Here is a 3,198-nt window from a genome sequence, read left to right on the forward strand (position 1 = left end):
TCAGGCAATCCACTCACCTCAGCCTCCCAAAAGACGCGGGGATTATAGGCTGAGCCACCGAGCCCAGCTCATCCATTTTTTCATCCAGCTAATAAGCCAATGGTCCGTCTGTCCGTCCATCTGTCCGTCTGTCCATCCATCCATCCAAATATCTACCTAAACATCATCCACCCATCATCCAACTAATGAATGCAATGGCCCATCCATCCACTCATCCCTTTAGCCATACGATCACCCTTCTCTAAAGCTCAGATTTGTCAGTCCCCAGAGCACAGAGGTGAAGACTGCTCTTTCCATGCTAGTTCTTACCTGAGCTATCGCTAGATCTGTCTTTACTGCCTCAAGGTCCTTCCCGGGGGCAAAGAGTCTGTGTGCATTCTCCATGCCCACAGGTAGTTCATCTGGGAGATCAGCCTGTGGGGAAATTGAGCAGAACCTTAAGGAAATCTTGAGTTTCCTGGGAGGCATCAACAGGAAGACCATCAAGAGCTCAGGAATAGAAGTGGGGGTCAAATGTCAGACAGCTGGGGTGGCAAGGGGATCCCATAGCAAATGCAGATGAGTTCTGAACCTGGGTGTTCAAAGGTCAGAAGGCTTGGGTAGATCAAAAGGGCAAACATGGAAAGTTAGAAAGATCAGAGCCCGAGGACCTCTGGGGTTCAAGGGTCTTGGAGTCTGGAGTTTGGCAGGGAAGCAATGGAGATTCCAGCAGTCCCAGGGGTAAAGGGTGAGGTCAAAGGTCACAATCTGTACTTGTCCATGAAGACAGAAGATATTTTCTTGGGAATGAGAACAGTCAAAGCCAGATGATAGGACCTACTGAGGTTAAAGGTCAGGCTCTCTGCACTCTAAGTAAAAATGGTAACTGATATGATCTATTGAACACACACCAGATGCCAGACCCCTACTAAGTGTGTCCCATGAATAATCTCATTTAAATCTCACAACAATCACTCATGTGACTACTTGTTACATTCTCCTTTTTTTTTTTTGAGTAGGAGTCTCACTCTGTTGCCCAGGCTGGAGTGCAATGGCACGCTCATGGCCACTGCAGCCTCGACCTGCTGGGCTCAGGCAATCCTTCTGCCTCATCTTTTCAAGTAGCTGGAACTACAGGTGCATGCTGCCATGCCTGGCTAATTTTTTGATTTATTGTAGAGACGAGGTCTTGCCAAATTGCCCAGGCTGGTCTTGAACTCCTGGGCTCAGGCAGTCCTCTCACCTCTGACTCCCAAAGTGCTGGGATTACAGGCATGAGCCACCGCACCCAGCACCATTGTCCTTTTATAGGTAAAGAAATTAAGTTTCAATAACTCACTTGCCCAGGGTGACATAGCTGATAAGTGGAAGATTCAGGATTTGAATCCAGGTCTGTGTAAATCAAAATGTTAGACGTTCTGATTCTTTGAAATAAAAATTCAGAGAGCTGAATGCCTGGGGGACAAGGGGTCCCTCATGCCAATCCCACATATCCCAGGTCAGGGACCAGATGCTAGAATTTTAACAACTGTAAATTCTGGAATTTAGGTCTTAAAGAAACCTCAACCCCATCCCATTCCATCCTCCCCACTACACAGATGGAGAAACTGAGGCCCACCAGACTGCAAGGCTTTGAGCCAAAGGCTAAGGCAACCTGGATGCTGAGGGCCCAAGTGGGCAGGACAGCTTACCGGGAGAGGACTCTGGGGGTGCCGTGTGGCCGGTGGTGTGCTGGGGGTGGCAGCTACGGAAACCCCATCCAGGATGGGCGCCAGGAGACAGCGGAGGTCAGGGCTACAGAAACGGCGGGGGTCAGCAGCCAGGGCGGCCTCGCTCAGGGCAGGGGGGTGCAGGAAGGCAAGGATCCGGGGACCAGGGGCGTCTGTGAGACAAGCAGGGAGGGGAAGACACAGGGTGGTCACCGAGGGCTGAGGGCCGGAGCCCTTCACGCCAACCCCAGGGAACATAATTGACATCGTCAACAACTGGTCAGGATGGCCACCGTTCTTGGTGCTGGGGAGAAGGGGCCTGGAGGAATCCTGCTGGCCCGGGTGTTAACCTTAGTTGCCAGGTTGTGGTGAGGCTCTGGAAGTTTCCAGGGGAGGGGCCCAGTGGCCCAGAATAGCATTTGGCTGTTCAGCTCTGGGGAACTCGCGTGTTAGGAGAAAAGACTAATCTAAGGTCCTTGAGGAGGTTTTAAGGTCCCCAAAGGTCAAGACATGGCTCAGAGCCAGCTCTGAGCCAGAAAATAAAAGGATACAAGCAATCCCACCCCACACCCAGGAGCATGGGCGGCCAGTAGCAGCTTGGAGATGAGCCTGGAAGAACAGCCAGGGGAGGAAAGCTCATGCAGGATGAGGGAATGGAGAAGGAAGAGAGAAAGGAGCCAGACCTGCGAGGATGGAGATTACTGGAAACCAAAGAACAGTGAAATGAGACAGGGAAGAAGCAGAATGGTGGGATCAAGCAGGAGTCACAGCAGGATTCAGAGCAGAGGGTGGCAAGAAACCGAAGCAACTATTCCACAGCCACAGGAGAGGAGGGAGGGCAGAAGAGAGAAGAGCATTCTGAGTACAGGAAACTGCATGTGCAAAGGCCCTGAGGCAGGAAAGAGTCTGGCGAGATCTAAGCTCTCTGAGGAGGTGCTGTGGTTTGGAGGGTGAGTGAGCAGAGGAGGGAGGGAGGCTAGAGTTATGTCCCACAGGGCCTGGTGAGCCATGCTAAGGTACTTGGGTTTTCTCCCAAGGGTCCCGGGGATACAACCCTCCCAGCCCCAGCCCTGCCCCATACCAAGGCTGTCTCCAGGGTTAGGGGCGTCCTTCTGAGAGGGGGTGCCCCGCTGAACGGGTCTGCGGGAGTGCCGCTCTGTTTGCTCCAGGGACAGCACCACTCCGGTCTCTTCCACCCGGCTGGGGTACAAGACAGAAAGGGGAGTCAGGGAGGGTCCTGGGCCTAGCCCAGGCAGCCAGCTCAGATGACCTCCTATCACTGGAGGCAATGGCATCTGGGGGCTGGAGGGCATTTTGCAGAAAATAATTCCCCACACTTATGTGCTTCTTCCAAGGATTTGATTTTGTAGATTGCTTTTTATTATAATAGCATTTTTTTTTTTTTAAGTTTGTCACTTCCCAAGCTCCCTCTGCGGAAGTAAAGACAGAAAAAAGAGCTGGCGTTTTAGCACAGCCTGGGCAGGGAGAAGGGAGCCGGTGGGGGGTGGGC

General features: G+C 52.4%; 1 protein-coding gene across 3 annotated transcripts in view; it reads right to left on the reverse strand.

Annotated features, from left to right (window-relative positions):
• HIF3A (hypoxia inducible factor 3 alpha subunit) overlaps positions 1-3,198 on the reverse strand; it is a 36,570-nt gene that overhangs the window by 14,786 nt on the left and 18,586 nt on the right. For all 3 annotated transcript variants that reach the window (XM_008066930.2, XM_008066931.2, XM_021717041.1), the window contains 3 exons: positions 2,770-2,888; positions 1,671-1,861; positions 310-414 (listed from right to left, as the gene is read on the reverse strand). In XM_008066930.2, the coding sequence (XP_008065121.1) occupies positions 310-414; positions 1,671-1,861; positions 2,770-2,888 (415 nt within the window). The remainder of the gene's footprint in view (positions 1-309; positions 415-1,670; positions 1,862-2,769; positions 2,889-3,198) is intronic.

Source organism: Carlito syrichta, unplaced genomic scaffold (assembly GCF_000164805.1).
Source record: "Carlito syrichta isolate Samal-C Ts95f unplaced genomic scaffold, Tarsius_syrichta-2.0.1 Scaffold309196, whole genome shotgun sequence".
Lineage (NCBI taxonomy): Eukaryota > Metazoa > Chordata > Mammalia > Primates > Tarsiidae > Carlito > Carlito syrichta.